General features: G+C 42.0%; 1 protein-coding gene across 1 annotated transcript in view; it reads right to left on the bottom strand.

Moving 5' to 3' along the window:
- Window positions 1–1,910: 1,910 nt before the first annotated feature.
- GABRB1 (gamma-aminobutyric acid type A receptor subunit beta1) overlaps window positions 1,911–20,427 on the bottom strand; it is a 664,745-nt gene continuing 646,228 nt past the window's right edge. The window contains exon 9 of the mRNA XM_056557403.1: window positions 1,911–2,259. Coding sequence (XP_056413378.1) covers window positions 1,912–2,259 — 348 coding nt within the window. The 3' untranslated portion in view covers window position 1,911. The remainder of the gene's footprint in view (window positions 2,260–20,427) is intronic.

Raw genomic sequence — 20,427 nt, 5'->3', positions numbered from 1 at the left:
CCGGGTAAATGTAGAAAACAGATTATTTTGTCCTAGAGTATGTGGCCCCTGATATAGACATGTGGTAGCTCCTTTTAGAGGTCACAGGTCATATCTTATGGTCCAGGAGCTCACTATGTGCCACGTACACACTACTTTCAACAAAATAAAGGACTAAAATGTTGCTACATTATGAATGGTATCTCATAGATTTTTTCTTTTACCAATTAATTCTTCAAATTTAATTTATTTCTGTAACACTATGTCATCAAGATCCTTTGTATTTGGATTTTCCCTGCCAGTGGGAGCCACTTGTCAATAGTCAACTGCGGCCAATGCTACATTGATTGTCATTACCGCTCTGGTTCCATATGCTTGCTGATAAAAGTCTTTAGTGTTCCAGAAATATCTCTGAAATTCTTTAAACCTCTGTCTCTTGATTGGTAGAATCGAAGCACATGATCTTTATTTAGGATTAAACAATCAATGTCTTTGATGTCAGGTATATGGCATTATGGCATTGTCTCTAAAAAAAGCTACTGCTCCCATTGTACAAGCCAGTGCACATTATTACAACAAGGGAATTTGAGGTAAATTTTTGTTTTTTTATTTCATTTTCCCTAAAAATTTTGTTCACTTGATTTTTTTTAGTTGTAAGTTCACCCTGAGACTATAATTTTATCCCTGGTCAAGTAATGAAAAAAGTGATGCTTCTGTATATATAGTGATTATTATTGGTTGCTTCCAGTGATAGATATATTCTCATTTGTGACTATGCTAATTAGTCACAAGGTGTGATTAAGTAGAGGCACTGGTGCTGCTAATGATCAAATCTCCCCCTCCCATACCTAACAGGACCACTATTTCACTCACCATGCAAGTAGTACAGTATCCTGTGAGCAGTCTGTCTACCTCAAGTCATGACTTCATTTTGTATAGACATTATGTTGTTGGCTTGTGATTATGTAGTGACTTATTGGTTAATATGAAATGGGAGTAAAAAAAAAAAAAGTCTGCATGGAAACCTCCCAAGAACTAGAACTGTTTAGGTTTAAAGGTCTCTATGAGCGGGCCCAGGTTTTTTTTTCAGGAATGAAAACTTTTAGGGGTTAAACCGGCCATAGCTACAATCAACAGTACTTTCCTTTCTTCACCCAAACACAACAAGCTTGAACCCTATTGACCTTTCCCATGGCTTGTCAAATTCATTTAAGGCTGTCAGAACATACAATTAAAGCTCCAACCTGGCAAAGCAGCAACCCTGTAGGTACACCATTGTATTGTATATCTTTAAGGGAGAGGCTCATTTCTCAGCGTAACATATATTCTCTTCTACACTAGATGAATAGTCTATTGAAGATAAACTTATACCCTAAGTATGCCACCTGGCATATTCTACTGACTATGACAGTGATGTCTGACATGTCCATGTATTTGGCATCCAATTACCAAAAGTGTTGATGTGTAGCTGTAAACCTCAACTTGACTTTAATGGCAATTCTGTTATTTGTAAAAAACAATGAATCGATGATTAAAAAAGGCTTTTCCGATAAATCTATTGAAAGTATAAAATGTGTGCAGACTGGTGTCCTGACCCCTTCCCTGCAATGTGTTGCTGGGATTTACCTTTTGCAGCGAAGAGGTTAGAATTGAAACACAATGTTTAATATGTATATAAAGCTTTTTCTTACCATAATGTATTGGAATTGTTTCTGTCTTCCAGGTCAGAAGACAACAAACTATTTTCAGTACAAAGCTCTTGCTTTCTAAAGAACCTACCGTTTGAAAATTAAATGTAGTGTGCAAACACTAAAAATCATTTTAATGGCTGAATATCTTACCTTGAATTTGCAGCACTATTGCTAATGCAGTTTCTTCAGGATCAGAAAAATAGAACTACTGTCTTTAAAAGGGTGACCTAACTGCATAAAGTTAGTGTACATAATAAAGCCAATACACAACATTAAAGAAAGTAAATGCAACAGGGAATATCATTCTTGACCATCTGTCTATACCATTGACATCAGTCAAATCAGGAATTTTAATTCTAATTTGGGAGGCGCTTCTCCTTAGGTGCCCTTTTTTGTGAACTATGTGCCTATCCAGAGTGCTTCTGCTGTACATATCTCTATTAGCCATTGGCTTTCGATACTGGATGCTTGCACTGTCATAGGAGAACATGGTGGCTCGCGGATCGATGGTACTAGTTAAGACTTCTGTTCCGCTGACTTCATTTCGGATCTCAAGAGTCGTGAGCAGAATGTTTCCATGTGAATCAACCTGCAAACAGAAAAATGCTTTGAGCTATAATTCTTCAGAGAGAAAGTTAAGCATTTTATATATTAAAGCATGCCACTTTGTTTTCATTTTTACAAATATGTATCTAACAATTCATTTATAAATATACTTGCAAAGAAACATTTTTGTAACTCTGTAACAATTTATCCTCTCTGAGCATTATGTTCAATTTGTTAAAGAAAAAGTACATAAATAACATATATACAGTGACCCCTCGACCTACGATGGCCCCGACATATGATAATTTCAACATGCAATGGCCTCTCAGAGGTCCTCGCACGTTGAAGGCAGCATCAACATACGATGCTTTTGTATGTCGGGGCCATTGCATAAACGGCTATCCGGCAGCACTGACTGCTTAGCTGCCACCGGATAGCCGTTTACGGTGCCCCGTGTGCTCCAGTGACGATCACTTACCTGTCCTCGGGGCTCCGGCGCGTCCTCTTCGGGATCCCTTGCATCGTCGGTGCTCTCCATCGACGTCATCATGTCCCGTCATCCAATAGGAGTGCGTAGCGACGTGATGGCGGCAATGGAGAGCGGCGACTGAGAGTGCGGATGCCGGGGAAGCAGAGGCCTTGCCGGAGCTTCGGAGACACCTCGGGGACATGGCGACAGCGATGGACGGCGACATCCCGGGCAGCGGTGACGAGCGGTGGGGACAGGTGAGTACAACTTCCTATACTAGTGGTCTACAACCTGCTGACCTCCAGATGTTGCAAAACTACAACTCCCAGCATGCCCGAACAGCCAATGGCTGTCAGGGCATGCTGGGTGTTCTAGTTTTGCAACATCTGGAGGTCCGCAGGTTGTAGACCACTGTCCTATACTTTACATTGCACGGATCCCTCAATATAAGATGGTTTCAACAAACGATGGTCCGTTTGGAACAGATTACCATCGTATGTTGAGGGATCACTGTACAGAAGGCCCTTTACACTTAAAATATGACAACCAGTGTTTAGAAATGATGTTGTCACATGATCACCACAGCATGGGGTATTGAAAACTGTGCACTTCAAAAGTCATAAGACTCTGTTCATACTTGTATTATGCTTTTCATCACGTTTCTGCCACTAGTTTGATGTACAGAATAGCACAGCCATCTACTAAGTAATAAAAAAAGCAAATGTTGCTTGGGATAAAAAATAAAGAGGTCCTAACAGATCATGATGGATCATAACAGATTTGTTATGTCTGTAATGGATCATGTTATGCTGACCTTAAAGGTGTACTCTGGTGGAATATTTATTTATTTTTTTTTAAATCAACTGGTGCCAGAAAGTTAAACAGATTTGTAAATTACGTCTATAAAAAAAAATCTTAATCCTTCCTGTACTTATTAGCTGCTGAATACTACAGAGGAAATTATTTTCTTTTTGGAACACAGAGCTCTCTGCTGACATCATGAGCACAGTGCTCTCTGTTGACATCTCTGTCCATTTTAGAAACTGTCCAGAGCAGCATATGTTTGCTATGGGGATGTTCTCCTACTCTGGAAAGTTCTTAAAATGGACAGAGATGTCAGCAGAGAGCACTGTGGTCATGATGTCTGCAGAGAGCACTGTGTCCAAAAAGAAAATAATTTCCTTTGTAGTATTCAGCAGCTAATAAGTACTGAAAGAATTAAGATTTTTTAATAGAAGTCATTTACAAATCTGTTTAACTTTCTGGCACCAGTTGATTTAAAAAAAAAAAGTTTTCCACCGGAGTACCCCTTTAAGGGCAAAATTACAAACCACTAGACAACTCATAGCTAAAGAGGCAAATAGAAAGAAAAGGTTAAAATGGGCATGAGAACACAAACAATGGTCAGCGAATGAGTGAAAGTTCATGTGGTTTGGGTAAAATATATCCTATGTAAAGTGTAGAAAAAACATAGGATGATGAATAAGTACTATTAACCCCTTCAGGACCAGGCCAATTTTGACCTTTAAGGGGTACTCCTCTGCTCAGCGTTTTGAACAAACTGTTCCAGCGCACTGGAGCCGACGTCGGGAGATCGTGACGTCATAGCCTTGCCCCCTCATGACATCGCGCCCCGCCCCCTCAATGCAAGTCTATGCAAGCCTGAGCAGCGGAGTACCCCTATAAGTGCCTTATAAATAAGTTACTAATTCAAATTTACAATATGTCTACTTTATGTTGGCATCATTTGTTTGTCCTTTCTTGTCCTTTTACTTTTTTATGATGTCACAGGGCTTAGAAGTTTGGCATCAATTTTCTAAATTTTTGAGAAAATTTCAAATCAGATATTTTTATAGACCAGTTCAGTTCTGAAGTATATCTTAGGTGCCTGTATGTAAGAAAAATGCACCCCTCAATGTAGTAAAAATGATATCTGAGAAGTTTATTAACCGTATGGATGTTTTACGGAAATGAAAGTAAAGTGGAAGTGGAATTCCAAAAATTAGGTTTTTCTTGCAGATATGTCATTTTGCACAATTTTTTTCTGTAACATAACAGATGCTGAGAATTGCAACTCAATATTTATTCCCTTAATTCTGATGTATTTAAAAATGTCCCATATGTGGCACAAGGGCGCTCCATGACACACAGGCCTTAGATATGAAGGATCACCATGTGGATTTGGTATGATTATGACAATACCTAATACATACATATATATATATATATATATATATATATATATATAACCACCATCCTCTATTAGGTGTATAAAAGGTGCCTTGGATGTTTCAGACCTTGCAATGCCTGCTGTACTGTTCACACAGAGGCATATTCACAGTGTAGGGTCCGTCCCAGAATGAGGTCACCTTACCGTGGTGGGACGGTCCATGCTATTTAGCGCCAAATTTGCAAGCTAAGTACCTCATAATTTCATAGTTTCATATTTTCATTTATTGCACTACAGCTGTATAGCTTTTCATGTTCTATCTATATACTCATGTTTTATCTATATACTCATGTTTCATCTATATCTTTGTGCTAGCAGTGTGCTGCTGTATTCTCCTGTTGCTATATATATATATATATATATATATATTCATTTTTTATGGTTTATCACATTTACATCACCAAATATTTAAGTTAAAACATTTTTTGAGTGTGACCATATTCTCAGAACTGTAAAGTTTTTATTTTTTCAACAATAGAGCTGTATGAGGGCTTGTTTTTGCAGAAGTTAAGGTTTTCAATAATAGCATTTTGGAATACATCTAACATTTTTAGCACTTTTTATAACATTTTTAGTGGGACAGGATTAACAAAAAAGCAGTAATTTTGCCAAGTTTATTTTTTTTGGCGGGGCGGGGTCGTTCAGCATGTGGTATAAAGGACAGCAGGTCGGTACAATTATGGCGATACCTCATTTGTTTACTTTATTTAATGGTTTATTAAATTTACACTATAAAAATTATTGTTGAGTAAAAAAAAATCATGTTTGTGCATTGCCATTTTCTGAGAGCTGTAGTTTTTTATTTTATTTTTAAACTGACAATGTTGTGTAAGGGCAAATTATTTTTGGGATGAGTTGACGTTTTTAGTGGTACTATTTGAGAGTACATGTGAAATATTGATCAAATTTTAGTTTAGATTAACAGAGGCAGCATTAACATAAGGCAGTAAATGTGGTGAGTTTTTTTTATAATTTTTTATACGCCATTCATCGTATGTGTTAATTAATGTGGTCTTTTTATTACTTGGGTTGTTACGGACGCGTCAATACCAAATATGTGTATGTAACTCTTTTTTTTCTTTTTTTTTTGGGGGGGGGGGGGGGTTAAAAACATAAATTATATTAGGGGAATAATTTTTTTTATTATTTACATTTTCTATATATTTCACATACATGGCAGTATAGTACACAAAGTCTGCTTCCAAAAGTGTGAATTTGTGGACGGAAAACCCATTCACTTGCAAAATGCATTTTAGCAAGCAGAATTTCTGCCTGCAATTTCAAAGCGGAATTGCTGGTGGAGATTCTGTAGTGTGAACCTAGCCTTAAACTGACAGGCACAGAAGATCAGACTCTGCCTCAGGTAGAGCCTGATCAGCTTCCATAGTCAGGTATCCAGAGGCCATTCAGAGGTCTCTGGTTGTTATGGCTACCATGGGGACCACGCAATCGCATCGCAGAGTCCCGATGGAGAACCGAGGGAGCTCCCTCCCTCTGTCATCTTGATTGGTGCTGCCGTCACGTTGACCACCACTCCTCTCCTCTCCTGACAGTTGCAGCAGGTCTCTGGCAATATATGATTGCAGGCTCCTGCTGCCGATTACCACTCGTACACCTGTGATGGTGAATGGATGTAAATGTACATCCATTTGCAGAAAGTCACTGAAAAAAAAGGATGTACATTTAAGTCCATTTGCGGGAAGGGGTTAATACTACTCATGATATAATAAGCTATTGTATTTACACTGGCTGCTCGGCTTCATCAATAGCAATCTCCTTTTTCTGGGACTTAACTGTAGCAACCAGCATTCAGGAATTTTTGTAAAGCCAAATAGTATTACAAGTAGGCAGTCAAAATAAAACTTACAAACCATATATTAATACTAAAAGAGCATGATTAGAAACTCACCATTTGCTGACTGGAACTGGACATGATGAAATGGATGAAGGCACAAACGAATGATGAAAACAGCAGCCCGGAATACACTAAAAGGTGACAAAATGGAAACAAAAACAAAGACTCTCCCTGACTAACTACTCCTAATCTCCCTCTTGGCCAGTGCTCGGCAACTGACGTATCCCACCCTCTCCCTACCTGGGATAAACCGGCAGAACAGGAGAAGAAGGTGCCGCCAGTGCCTATGCTAAATAATTAACTTCTCTGGGGCTGTATCTTTATGGGGGCCTACTGCTATATTAGAACTGTATCTATATGGGGGCTTTATCAGTATGGGGGCCTACTGCTATATTGGGACTGTATCTATATGGGGTCTTTATCTGTATGGGGGACTACTGCAATATAGGAGCTGTATCTATATGGGGTCTACTGCTATATGTGGGCTGCATGTATACAGAGGCCTACTGCTATTTGGGGACTGTATCTATGTGGGGTCCTTTTGCTATTTGTGTGCTGTATCTACATGGGGGCATACTGGTATATGAGGGCTGTATCTATGTGGGGGCTGTTTCTTCATGGGGTCCTACCACTATAAGGGTTACATGGGGACCTACTGCTATGTGGGGATGTATATGCATGAGGGCCTACTGCTATATGGGAGCATACATTGAGCACTATTACTGTGTGAGGCAATATTGATGGAACGCTTGAATAGAGGCCGGGAAGGTGCTGGAGAAAGGAGCTTAAAATGCGTCAGTTTCTGCTGGCTGGCTGGGAGAACTGTGAGAAAAGTGAGTTACTTAATATAACTGTATTATGGGGGAGATTTGTCAAAACCTGTTCAGAGGAAAAGTTGCTGAGTTGCCCATAGCAACCAATCAGATCGCGTCTTTCATTTTTGAAAAGGCCTCTGAAAAATGAAAGAAGAGATTGGTTTCTAGGGGCCACTCAGCAAAGTTTCCTTTAAACAGGCTTAAGCAAATCTCCTCCTATCTCGGTATTACAGTAGAAGTGTCTAATTCAAGTGTATGTTTTATTCTGGAGGTGATATTAGGGTCTTAATGTGGGGTCTGTATTATGCTGTGGTCTGATTCTGAGGTCTGTATTATTCAAGTCTTGTCTTGGTCGTTTCAGTGACGATAATACTGTATACAGAGAAGAGAAATATTATTTGATCCCCTGCTGACAAAGAAATTATTAGCTTATATTTTCATGGTAGGTTAATTTGAACAATGGGAGACATAATAACTACTAAAAATCCCCCCCCCCCCCCCAAAAAAAAAAAAAAAAAAAACACATTATAAATAAGTTATTGCAAAAAAATTGTCAATAAGAGTTTTGCTACCAAGTACTGAGGACAGATGTTGATAGTAGTTGGCCACCAGATTTGCTCACATCTCAGGAGGGAATTTATCCCACTCCTCTTTGCAGATTCTCTTTAAGTCATTAAGGTTTAAAGCAGACATTTGGCAATTTGAACTGTCAGCTTCCTCCACAGATTTTCTATGGGATTTAAGCTAGGCCACTCAAGGACCTTAATGTGCTTCTTCTTGACCTACTTCTTTGTTGCCGTGACCATGTGTTTTGGGTAATTGCCACGCTTGAATATCCATCCATGACCCATTTTTTATTTCCTGGCTGGGGGAAAGAGGTTCACATCTCATTCCCTCTTGCAGTCTTGTTGTCCTGTCTCTTTAGCAGAAAAAAATAATAAGAATGTTTCCACCTTCATGTTTGATGGTGGGGATGGTGTTCTTGGAGTGATTGGCAGCATTCCACCTCCTCCAAACACAACAGGTTAAGTTGATGCTAAAGAGCTCGATTTTGGTCTCATTTGACCACAACACTTTCACCCAGTTTTCCTCTGAATTTTGCCAATAAACCTTTAAATGATTCAGACAGGCTTGTACATGTGCTTTCTTGAGCAGGGGGACCTTGCAGACGCTCCTATCATGTGCCATTGCAACCTTGTGTAGATCTCCAATCTCTCTCTGACATCCTTGGACAGCCCTTTAGAGTTGGCCATAGTGTGGAGATTGAAATCTAATTGATTGATTGCTTTTGTCTTTTGTGCACAGCTGTCTTTTATACAAATAACAAGCTGAGATTAGGAGCACTCCCTTTAAGCAAGTGTTCCTAATCTCAGCTCAATAGACACATAGGAGACAGAAACCCTGTTAATTGATGGGGGTTCAAATACTTTTTTCACTGAGCAAAATGCTAATCAATTAATAACTTCTTTTTTTTAGTCTGTCTCTCACTGTTCAAATAAGCCTCACATTACATTTAACTTTTGTGGGCAAAACTACTAAATCAGGAGATTGAAAACATTTTTTTCTACAATGTATAGAGAAAATTTAGAAAGAAACCCCACCCTGTGACACCCCCACAAACACCACCCACAATAAATCACACCAACAATAAATTACACCCAAATTTCTGCTGGCACACCAAGCGATTTCAAAAGTTTTCTTTGGTACCAAAAGCACTACCAAAATGTTGCCAACCCCTACCATAGACTTTTCCCTAAACTCTGAGCCAACACAAGCCAAACTAACCTCACTGTCTCTGCAATATCCCTGTGACAGCCCTAGACTATTAACCATCCCTAGAAGAAACAACAAGCATACTCTAGGTCCAGAGAAACAAGGCTGGGAAGAACCCAAAACTGCACAAGCTATAGTAATAGAAACACTACCCTGAGAAATGATGGTCACCTAATTCAGACAAGGGTCAGGACACCATGCCTTACAATGTAGAGAAGATGCAAAACATAAGCCAAACTGCAAAAACTGAAACAAAAAGTTTATTTGACAATTTTGCTAAATAAATTAACAGATTATTTCCTGGATCTTTTTTAAAACACGTGCCTTTTTGAGAAATACAGGCATAAATCCATTTGTTTCCTTGTTAGATTTAATTGCCTGGTTTGAGATTCTGGTTTTTACACAGCTTTATTCCTCCACATAATAACTTCAGCCTTGGAAACTGTTGCACCTTCACTAATATCCGTACTGTCTGCCAGCTCAGGCTTCTCTTCCTTTCTAATAGGTTACACTCCATTAACTGAGCAACAACTCTCTGCCCTCATTCACTTCCAGCCTACCATCTAATTTCTGACTTTTTCTCTGTTTTCATTGCTGCCCCTGCCAGACACTGCCTTACGTTACTTTTTCATTCTTACTGTTTGATACATGCTCTGCACTATCCCCAATATCTCTTCCTTTTTTACACCACATTTTGTACAGTTTGTACAGATTCTGAATCAAACGTTTCATAATTCACATTTGCTAACGTTACTAATGGCCCGCTCACTGCTAAATGTAAGGGCCACCTTTGACTATCAGTCGCTTACTGCAACTTACTTGGCACTTTTCTTGTATGGATATTTAGTACTTTAGGGCCTATATTCTCCTCTCTCTGTCGTTATGTTGCAAGATTTTATCTTTGGTCCTTTCCTCTGTTCCAACTGCATGTATATTCTTGGTCAGCAGATCAATATTTTAGCTTTTAATACCATTTACATACCAATGACACAAAAAAAGATTCAATAATAATAATGCTGGATTTACCTACATTGAGATGATAAACTGTGTATTATACATTGTGCATCGAATACCTTTTATTTTATATTTCACAAACTACTGTCATAAAGTGTAAAAGTTGTTTTCTTTTTATTTTATTTAACCACTTAAAGGGATACTCCTTTTCTAGACAATATTATCCGCGATCCCAAGGATAGGAGATAAGATGTCTGATCGCAGAGGTCCAGCCGATGTGTCCCCCACGATCTCCTTGCAATGAACATCATGTTCAAAACACTGATTTTGGGCAGCCGTGGTCGTGACATCATGCCAAACCCCCTCGTGACATAACGTTACGCCCCTCCATTCACGTCTATAGGAGGGATCATGATCGCTGCCATGCCCCCTCCCATAAACATGAATGGAGGGGGCGTGATGTCACAATCACATGGTTTTTGTCCGTACCATTGATGTTTTTGATCCTTTTTTATTATTTTTATTCTGACATGTGATGTGACCAAAAACCAGCAATTCTGGTATTTGGTATTTTTTTTACGGTTATGCTGCTCACTATGTGAAATAATAAGCATAATATTTTAATAGATAGGACATTTACGCATGCAACTAAACCAGATATGTAGTGCATATATATATATTTTACAGATTTTTACTCTTATTGGGGTGGATGGGGGTATATATTTTTATAAAATGTTTTATATTCATTTTATACTTTTTAAGAGCCCATAGTGGGCTGTTAAGGGCAATCATTAGATTGCTATGTACTGCTTAGTACTTATGTTATAACATGGTACTGATCAGTACTATCAGCGATCTTCTTGTACAGCCTGGCTCTCCAGACTGTACATAAGGATCGGCTATCCTGCACCTTTGTTGGCCATTTATGTCCACCCAAACCTCCGATTTCCCTATCAATGCCGTAATCGGCATTGATTGCGGCGTCTATAGGGTGAATGGCGAATGTCAGCATGATTGCTGATGTTCGCCATTATTGGTAAGTCTCTGGCTGCTGATTGCTACAGTTACATTTACAGCACATCTTACTCATTGCAGTGCCATACATTTATGGCCCATGTCCTTAAGAAGTTAATAAAGAAAAGATAAAATAAATTGTATTTTTAAAAATCTAAAACTTCACTGCAGGGTGTGGTGTGGCTTAGGAGTAGAGATGAGCAACATTTTTGAAAAATTTGATTCGGCCAATTCGCCAAATTTTCCCCAAAAATTTGTTTCGGTCTGAATTTATTTGCAGCAAATCACTATTGAAAACGGCTATTTCTGGCCTACAAAGAGCCTCAATAGGGGGTGTAGAACACTTTGCCTTGTCCTAACACACATATGGAGTGTGCTGTGTTAGTGAAATAATACTGTTATTCAGTATAACATGCAGATTACAGGCATCGCTATTAAAATAACTGCCGCAGAGTGTCTGGATGTGGCAGCTGGGAGACCATATGGTGTCAACATTGAAGAGAATAAAAACATTTTTTATGTAATTTTTATTTCATCTATTGGAATTTATTTAGATTTTTCGATTACCCATTCTGGTGAGCATCAAGCTGGCGGTCCGCCGCCAGACAAGCTACCACCTGTTCCTGGCAGTGCCTCTCAGCGCCAACGCCCCCCCCCCCCCGCTGTTTTACTCTTTGTGGAACTGCAAATGTTTCATTTAATCAGTAATGGTTCATTGCTATCGTTACAACCTCTTTCATTGGATTCTTGTTGTAATTCCACAGCTAATATATGACGTTGACGACCATAGGGCCTCAGTCTTGAAAAGATTACATCGATTTTTTTAAATTTTAATTTAAGATTTTAAAATTTTAATTTAATATTACACTCCCAAGTTTAACCCCTTAGGGACTCAGCCTATTTTCACCTTAAGGACTCTTTAAGGCAAATTTTCATTTTTGCATTGTCGCTTTTTCTTCCTTCCCTTCTAAAAATCATAATGCTTTAAATTTTGCACCCACAGACCCATATAAGGGCTTGTTTTTTGCATCACCAATTGTACTTTGTAATGACATCACTTATTTTATAAGATAACCTGCGGCGAAAGCAAAACAAAATTATTTGAGGGATGAAATAAAAAAATTAAAAAAAACGCCATTTTGTAACTTTTGGGGGCTCCTGTTTCTACGCAGTGCAATATTTGGTACAAATGACACCTTATCTTTATTCTATAGATCCATACAGTTACAAAGATACCCAATTTATATAGTTTTTATTTTATTTTAAAATGATAAACTACATGCACCAAAATTAGTTAGTTTAAATTGCCATCTTATAGAAACATAGAATGTGTCGGCAGATAAGAACCATTTGGCCCATCTAGTCTGCCCAATATTCTGAATCCTATCAATAGCCCCTGTCCCTATCTTATATGTAGGATAGCCTTATGCTTATCCCATGCATGTTTAAACTCCTCCACTGTATTTGTAGCGACCATCTTTGCAGGATGGCTATTCCATGCATCCACTACTCTCTCAGTAAAGTAATACTTCCTGATATTACTTTTAAACCTTTGCCCCTCTAATTTAAAACTATGTCCTCTTGTAGTAGTTTTTCTTCATTTAAATATGCTCTCTTTCTTTACCTTGTTGATTCCCTTTATGTATTTAAAAGTCTCTATCATATCCTCTCTGTCTCTTCTTTCTTCCAGGCTATACATGTTAAGGTCCCTTAACCTTTCCTGGTAAGTTTTATCCTGCAATCCATGCACTAGTTTAGTATCTTCTCTGAACTCTCTCTAGAGTACAGTGATCCCTCAACATAAGATGGTAACTCATTCCAAATGAACTATCTTTAGTTGAAACCATCGTATATTGAGGGATCCATTCAATGTAAAGTATAGGAAGTTATACTCACCTGTCCCCGCCGCTCCGGACCGTTATCGCTGCCCTAGATGTCGCCCTCCATCGCTATCGCGGGGGTGTCCCCGCCGCTCTGGACCGTCTCTGCTGCCTGGGATTGTCGCTCTTCATCGGTGTAATCATGCACGCCGCTCCTATTGGATGACGGGATGGGCGACGCGGCAACGTGATGACGATGAAGGAGAGCGACGGCGATGCAGCGGAGCCCAAAGAGGACGGTCCGGAGCGCCGGGGAGTGACCATCGCCAGACCACACGGGGCACCTTAAATGGCTATTCGGCGGCTGAAGCAGTCTGCGCTGCCGGATAGCCGTTTATGCGATGGCCCCAACATACAAAAGCATCATATGTTTCTGTTGCCTTCAACATGCGATGGCCTCTGAGAGGCCATTGTATGTTGAAATTATCATATGTCGGGGCCATCGCAGGTCGGAGGATCACTGTATCTATATCCTTTTGGAGATACGGCCTCCAGTACTGCGCACAATACTCCAAGTGAGGTCTCACCAGTGTTCTGTACAGCGGCATGAGCACTTACCCTTACTCTCTTTCTACAGATTATACCTCTCCCTATACATCCAAGCATTCTACTAGCGTTTGCTGCTTTATTACTTTGTCTTCCTACCTTTAAGTCTTCTGAAATAATTACTCCTAAATCCCTTTCCTCAGATACTGATGTCCGGATTGTGTCAAATATTCTATATTCTGCTGGAGGGTTTTTACACCCCAGGTGCATTATCTTGCACTTATCCACATAAAATTTCAGTTGCCAGAGTTCTGATCATTCTTCTAGTTTGCCTAAATTCTTTTCCATTTGGCGTATCCCTGCAGGAACATCAACCCTGTTACATGTCTTTGTGTCATCAACAAAAAGTCATACCTTACCATCGAGACCTTTTGCAACATCACTAATGAAGATATTAAACAAAATTGGTCCCAGTACAGATCCCTGAGGTCCTCACTGGTAACAAGACTTTGTTCTGAATATTCTCCATTGACTACAACCTGCTGTTGTCTGTCACTCAGCCACTGCCTAATCCACTCAACAATATAGGAACCCAAGATCAATGACTGTAGTTTATTGATAAGTCTTCTATGTGGGACAGTGTCCAAAGCCTTACTAAAATCTAGATATGCGATGTCTACTGCCCCTCCACCATCTATTATTTTAGTCACCCAGTCAAAAAAATCAATAAGATTTGTTTGACATGATCTCCCTGAAGTAAACCCATGTTGCTTTTCATCTTGCAATCCATGTTATTTTAGATGTTGCACAATCATATCCTTTAGCAAGGTTTCCATTAATTTTCCTACTGTTGACCCCCATAACTTTTTTATTTTTCCGTGTATGGGGTGGTATGAGGGCTAATTTTTTGTGGGGGAAAAGGGGGGTGATATAAACTGTTAATAGGGTTAATTAACTTTTATTTAACAACAATTAAAACATTTTTTTAGCCCCGTATGAGGCTAAAACATGCAATCTTCTGATTGCATACACTGATCAGTGCTATGCCATTGCAAAGCACTGATCAGTGTAACCAACGATCTGCTGCTCTAGCCTGCTGCACAGGCATGGAGCAGTAGATCGCCAATTGGACAATGGAGAGGCAGGAGAGGACCCTCCCGTCCTCTGGTTAGCTGATCGGGACATCATGATTTTGTCGCGATAGTCCCGATCAGCTCCGCTGAGCTGGCGGGATTCTTTTACTTTCATTTTAGATGCCGCTATCAACTTTGATTGCGGCGTCTAAAGGGTTAATGCAGGGCATTGGCCTGATCATCTGTGCCTGGCATCAGCCGTGGGTCCTGGCTACCCATAGCAACTGGGACCCACCAGGTTTAACCCATTCTCCGCCGGTGAGAAAGGTTTAAACCTGTTATACCAGACCAGGGCGCACAGGTACTCCCTGATTCCTTAATGATCAGGTATGCAGGGTGCATGCATGTCCCAGGCCCCGGTGTTTACTTTGAATAAATAGTGTGGTTAAAAAAAGACCAAATCTAACAAGAAATCACATGTCACATGGCAGCACAATGACAGAGCCTGGATGTGGCATCAGTTTGAGGAGACAATATAGTGGCTGAATGACAGAGCCTGGAGGTGGCATCAGTATGAGGAGACCATATAGTGGCTGAATGACACAGCCTGGATTTGGAGGCAGAATGAGGAGAACATATAGTGGCTGAATGACACAGTGTGGAGGTGGCGGCAGCATGAGGAGAACATATGGTGGCTGAATGACACAATGTGGAGGTGATGGCAACATGAAGAGAACATATAATGGCTGAATGACACAGCCTGGAGGTGGCCGCAGCATGAGGAGAACATACAGTGGCTGAAAGACATAGCGTGGAGGTGGCGGCAGAACGAGGAGAACATATAGTGGCTGAATGACAGCCTGGAGTTGGCGGCAGCATGAGGAGACCACATAGTGGCTGAGTAATACAGCCTGGAGTTTGCGGCAGCATGAGGAGAACATATAGTGGCTAAATTACACAGCCTGGAGTTGGCGGCAGCATGAGGAGACCATATAAAGGCTGAATGACACAGCAAGGAAGTGGCGGCAGTATGAGGAGAACATATAGTGGCTGAATGCCGCAGTGTGGAGGTGGTGGCAGCATAAAGAGAACATATAGTGGCTGGTGGTTGACAATACCAGTACCCGGTGACGAGGGTGGGTGAAAAAAGAAAAACTTGGCATCAGATGTGTGGCATCAGGTGGGTGGCAGGATCAGAATAGTAGCTGAGGCAGATAGGAAGAAGAAAACTGTCTCTTTTGTAAAAATGTTAGTGTGCACCAGTAAGTATTGAGGATATGCATTACCTAAAATTAAACTTTTAATAATATGCTTAGGACGAAATATATGGACCCCAAATTTTTTCTTTTAAATCAAGCCAAAGGAAAGGTGTGCAAAAAACACCATGTGCCACCTACACCACCAAGTGTTGATGTGATGCAAAGACCTCTAAAAGGTGGAAGGGAACAAGGTATGGTCCATTGTAACTGGTGTGGGTAAGAACTTCCCCTGTAAGGCCCTACTCTCGCATTATTATTTCCCTTCTTGTCAAGTGTTGCTCACCCTAAAAAGGATGGCCCCACACAGGAACCTCTCCCTATTTCCACCTACAAACACTGCCATTTCCCAGGGGTTTTAGGCGGAAATAGGGATTGGTTCCTGTGTGAGGTGGCCCTTTTTAAAACGAGTAACACTTTCCTCGAAGAGGTGGAAGGGAACAACGTATTGTCCATTGTAGCAGGTGGGGGTAAAAACTTGCCCAGTAAGGCCCTACTCCAGCCCTATTAATTCCCTTCTTGGCAAGTGTTACTCACCCTAAAAAGGGCAGCCCCACACAGGAAACTCTCTTTTTTTCCACCAAAAAACCCTGGAAAATTGCAGTGTTTGTAGGGGGAAATAGGGAGAGGTTCCTGTGTGGGCCTACCCTTTTTAGGACGAGTAACACTTGCAAAGAAGGTAAGTAATAATGTGACCATACATTGTTCCCTTCCACCTTTTAGAGGTCTTTGCATCACATCAATACTTGGTGGTGTGGGTGGCACATGGTATTTTTGCACACGTTGGTATGCCACCAACTGCTGGTTCAGGTCCTGCTCCATGTCTACTTGCTGCTAAGGAGTTGCTTCACTATGCGGGCAAAGAATGCTACTCATCAGCGACTGTAGACTCAGGCTGCTGCTGATGAAGCTGGCACTGCTCCTGCCACCCCACCCCTCCCCAGCAGACATAGCCGCGAAAGGTGAGCGCAGAGGGCCCCCCGAGTCAGACCTGTGAGTGGATGGACGATGGCGCAGATAGGCATCAGCCATCTGACTATGTAGGATTTCTCTGTAGTAGGTCAGTTTGTCCTTCCTCTCAGTGGGTGTAAAAAAGGCCCCCATTTTGTGCCGGTAGCGAAGGTCCAATAAGGTGGAGAGCCAGGAGTCATCCCGCTACTGAATGGGGACAATTTGGCGGTCACTACACAAGCATGCATTGTGCCATTTGTGCAAGTGACTCGGAGGGACACCCTGCCTCCATCTCAACTGCATACTGCCACGGTGTATCTGGGTCCTCTGGCTTGCCTTTCTCATAACCCTCTAGCTCCTCTAGCTGCTTCTGCTCTGCCTCTCCTGTCAGATGACTAGAAAAACCACCCATCTTGTGAAACCTAAACTGTGCTCCACTGTGCCCCTCCCCCTCCTCCTCCAATTCAGCCCCACAGGGCTCATGTGGCCGTGAGATGTAGGCGCCACATCTCCAGTGCCCTGACAAGCCATTGTTTCCAACACGTGTTGTAGTAGATGAAGCAGTGGAATGACATTGTTCATCCTGTAATCCTGGTGACTGACTAAAAATGTGACTGCCTCAAAGGGCCTGAGCAAACGGCAGGTGTCACATTTGAGCTGCCACTGGTTGACATTGAAATTATACAGGGGAGTCCCCCTGTTCACTTGGATCATCAAGAAATCGGTGATGGCTTTTTTCTGTTCGTATAGTCGGTCCAACATATGGAGGGTGTAATTCCAACGTGTGGAAACGTCGCAAACCAGACTATGTTGGGGGATGAAGTTCTGACGCTACAGCTCAAGGAGGGTGTGCTTTGCGGTGTACGAGTGGCTGAAGTGCATGCAATGTTTCCTTCACATTGTTAAGATGTCTTGCAGATGGGGGGAACACTTCAGGAACTGCTTGACAACCAGATTGAACACGTGTGCCATGCAGGGCACATGTCTCAGGCTTTCTTGTCGCAGCGCAGACAAGATGTTCTTCCCATTGTCGGTCACCACGGTTTACATTTCCAGTTTTCGTGGAGTAAGCCATGATTCGATTTCTTGATGAATGACTTTTAGCAGTTCCTCCCCTGTGTGACTCCAATCGCCAAGGCAAACCATGAGAAGAACAGCATGACACCGCTATGCCCTGCACACATGGTATACTGGAGGGGCACCTAGACTTGTCTGTAAAGTGGAGGCTGAGGACACGATGAAGGATGAGGAGGCGGAGTCGCACACTGTCACAGGACCAACAGCCTGAGATTGCTGAGTTGCTGTAGGCTGTGCAGGAACCACATTCACCTAGTGGGCTGTAAAGGACATGTATTGTCCCTGACCGCAGTTACAGCTTCACACGTTGGCGCTGCCGTGAACTTAGGGACACATCGACAGGCTCAATGACTGGCCCACCTTCTGGAACAAAATTGTGCAGGGCTGGTACTGCCCTCTTTGCAAAGAAATGATGGCTTGGCACTCTCCACCTCGGTTTTGCACAAGCCATCAGTTCTCTGAAAGGTGCAGAGCCCACCACTTGAAAAGGGAGGGACTGCATCACCAGCAACTTGGACAGGAGCACTGTTGTCTCTTGGACATGGCTACGCCGATGGATTGCTGGCGGAATGACTGACTCAAAGTAGGAGGAGCAGGAGCATCTGGAGCGACAGAAGGAGGGTATGACACACAGCTCCCTTCGGCTGAGGTGGTGGAGCCTTGCCTGGTTGAAACAGGTAGCGGTGCACCACTGGGTGATGCAGCAGGCTGGACCAATACATCGCAGCCATGGTTCTCCCAGGCTGCATTATGGTGATGCTGCATATGTTGATGCAGGGCCGTGGTGCCAACATTGGGACCCTGGCCAAGCTTCATCTTCTGCCGACACATCTTGCATGTGGTCATGTTAACCTCCTCCGGATGCTTGATAAAAGACTGTCACACTGCAGAGTAGCTGATTTTCCCACCAACAGTCCGTACTCATTGACTGCTACTGCCGCCGACTCCAGGAACCCCTGTTTCACTACCTCCCGGGAAGGTAGGCACGTTTTGCTCCAGACTTTCCACTTCTGCCACCATGCTGACTGCCAACCATGCTACCACCTTGCTGGCTCAGCTGCTGCCTCACGGGCAACCTGCACCTTCTTCTCCTGATGATGATGAAGTCCCTTCTGCACCCAGCTTCCAAGGACTGCTAGCTGATACCGGGAGCTCAGACCTCTCGGTGTGACTCCTGCTGCCACTCGTCCCTAGTCTGCTGCGACCTCTGCCTGATGAATTTAGGCCTCTGCCACTCCTCTGTGCACATCCTGGAACTTCTCTGCCTGACATACTTAGTGCGTATATGAGGGGGTACAATATGCTCCACTATGGTTAAAAAACTTATTTGTGTGCAACACCAGCCGGTGAGTACTTTTGCCTGGCCTTTCACAGTATCTAGGCCCTTGAGACTTTAACAGGTACAAAATAATACACCACTTAGATGTACGTATGTGGTATGCACTTATGAGGGGACGACAATGCGCTACAGTACGCTTAAAAAAGTATTTGTGTACAACACCATTTGGTGAGTACTTTTGCCTGGCCTTTCATAGTATCTAGGCCCTTGAGACTTTAACAGGAACAAAATAGTACACCAATTAGATGTAAGTATGTGTTATGCAATTATGAGGGGAGTACATTGCGCTCCAGTACGCTTAAAAAAGTATTTGTGTACAACACCAGCAGTACACACCAGTGCTGCAGCACACAGTCCCTGTGTACTACAACCAAAATTGTACTTTCTCTCTCAATCTCACTCTCTTCCCTATCAGTGCTTCTAGGCAGGATTGGTGCTTGAGCTGAATCGCTGCTGTTCTGTGCAACACACTGTGCAACACACTGCTCTCTGTCCCTCTCTGTAATAGAATGCTGTAGACAGTGACTGGGAGGTGAATTGTTGCAGTAAGAATGCTTTTCTGTGCAAAACACGCTGTTCTCTGTCCCTCTCTCCTGCAACAGAACGCTGACTTGACTAGGAGGTGAATCGCTGCTGGAAAAAAAGCTTTTCTGTGCAACACACAGCGCTGTCAGTCCCTATCTATCTCTCTGTAGTGAAAGGCTGAGGTGACTGGCCGCACTATATCTGCCAACTATATAGGGCTGTGACATCACAGGGGTGACTGGCTGCTGATAGCATGCATGCTGCAGGTGATTCAGGGTTATCCCACCTTCCCCTTGTTCCCGCCTTCCCAGGATTCCTTGCCCCATGTCCTCACATGTGGATACACCATTTTAGATGCCCTGGAGCCTGGACCGCACAAAATGGAGTTTAATGAAGCGATTTGTGCGCGTGGCGATATTCGCATTTATTGCGAATCGAATTTCTCCTGAAATTCGTAATAAATTTGGATTAATCAGATTCGATGTGCAAGAAATGCTAGTAAGAGCTCCCGTAA

The sequence above is a fragment of the Hyla sarda genome, chromosome 1 (genome assembly GCF_029499605.1).
Source record: "Hyla sarda isolate aHylSar1 chromosome 1, aHylSar1.hap1, whole genome shotgun sequence".
NCBI classification, from domain to species: Eukaryota; Metazoa; Chordata; class Amphibia; order Anura; family Hylidae; genus Hyla; species Hyla sarda.
This window is presented reverse-complemented; position numbering and strand designations above follow the sequence as displayed.